This window comes from Haliaeetus leucocephalus, unplaced genomic scaffold, assembly GCF_000737465.1.
Source record: "Haliaeetus leucocephalus isolate CR32 unplaced genomic scaffold, Haliaeetus_leucocephalus-4.0 Scaffold157, whole genome shotgun sequence".
Taxonomy (NCBI): domain Eukaryota; kingdom Metazoa; phylum Chordata; class Aves; order Accipitriformes; family Accipitridae; genus Haliaeetus; species Haliaeetus leucocephalus.
Window position 1 is genome coordinate 1425100 of NW_010972593.1, and position 1640 is coordinate 1426739.

Consider the following 1640-nt stretch of genomic DNA (forward strand, 5'->3'; position numbering starts at 1 on the left):
GGCCCCGCGCTCACCTGAGCGAGAGCGAGTAGTCGTCGGGGCTGGTCTCGCAGTCCCGCACCAGAAAGCTGCCCTCGCGGCACAGCGCCAACAACGTCTCGGCGCCCGCTCGCCCGATGGGGCCGTGGTACCACCTGCGCGGCGGCACGCGACACCCTGGCGTGCGGCACCGTGGCACCCCGCCGCACAGCACTGGGTCCCCAGGACCCATCTGCAGCGTGGGGCACCCTCCATGCCACAGGGCACCGTCCCCACCACTTGGACCCATCGGTAACGTGGGGCACCCTCTGCAGCATGAGGACCCCTCCACCCCACAGGGACCTGTCTGTGTCAATGGGGCACCCTCTACTTCATGGAGACCAACACCACGGAGCACCCATCCACACCAAAGGGACCATCCATGCCATGGGGCACCCTCTATGCCTTGGGGAACCATCCACACCATGGGGCACCCTCCGTGCCAAAGGGACCCATCCATGCCATGGGGCACCCAACACCATGGGGACCCGTCCACGCCACGTGGCACTCTCTGTGCCAAAGGGACCTATCCATGCCATGAAGCATCCTTCACCCCATGGGGACCCGTCCATGCCATGAAGCATCCTTCACCCCATGGGGACCCGTCCATGCCATGAGGCACCCAACACCATGAGGACCCATCTGTGGGGGACCCTCCACCCCAGAGGGTCTGCCTCCATGCCACGACGTATGACGGGGACGTTGATGCCACCCTGTAGAGGAGGGACCCCCCCCCAGACTCACGCCTGCTTCTCCAGGGGCAGCGAGGTGTCCACGTGCCTGGGGCTGGGGGGACAGCCCGGCCTGGCGCCTGCGGGGGTCCGGGGGGGCCGCGGCAGCTGCCGGGACAGGCTGGGGGAGCGCTCGGGGCTCTCAAACTGCACTGTGGGGGCAAAGAGGGAGGGTGTCACCCCACCGTGGGGTCCCAGCACCCCTGCCTGTCGCTGAGGGGCACCTCTCGGGTGCCAGACCACAAAGGAACGTCCCAAATGTCCCCACCATGGTTTTGCCTGGCTGCGGTGACCCATGGGTGCTCGGGGATGCTGGGGCGGCCTGGGGTGATACCCATGGGTGCCATGGGATGCTGGGGTCCCAGGGGTGCTATCCCTGGGTGACGGGGGATGCCGGGGACCAAGGGGTGGTAACCATAGGAGCTGGGGGACGCGGGACTGGGGGACCCCAGGGTAGCACCCATGGGTGCTGGGGGATGCTGGGGGGGGACAGGAGTGGTACCCGTGGAAGCTGGGGGACCCCGGGGTGGCACCCAGCGCCCCGGGATGCCGTCACCTGCGAACGCCCGCGAGATGTGATCCTTCTTCCACTCCCAGGGCTGGTCGTACTCGTCGGCCGGGCGCTCGTCGTCGCGGGGCAGGCGGCTCTCACGGGTGGTGGGCACCCCCGGGCCCTCCCCTGCCGTCTCCCACTCCTCGTAGGGGGTGTCGTAGAGTTGGGGTCCCCGCCGCGGTCTCGCCCGCCGGCCTTCGCCCTGCCGCGGGCACCCTGGGGACAGGCGGCGCTGGGAGACGTGGCAGGGCCGGGACGGGTGGGAGGCACCCTGCCCGTGGGACCCCCGTGGGGGTGGGTGCTCTTGGGGGGGGTGCCCAGGGTGTCACCCACCTGTG

At 69.5% G+C, this 1640-nt stretch overlaps 1 protein-coding gene across 1 annotated transcript in view; it reads right to left on the reverse strand.

Moving 5' to 3' along the window:
- The window catches only part of FSD1 (fibronectin type III and SPRY domain containing 1), an 11612-nt gene that overhangs the window by 7234 nt on the left and 2738 nt on the right, over positions 1 to 1640 (reverse strand). Inside the window, 3 exon segments of the mRNA XM_010562319.1 lie at positions 9 to 134; positions 763 to 901; positions 1306 to 1605. Of these exon segments, the coding sequence (XP_010560621.1) occupies positions 9 to 134; positions 763 to 901; positions 1306 to 1605 (565 nt within the window).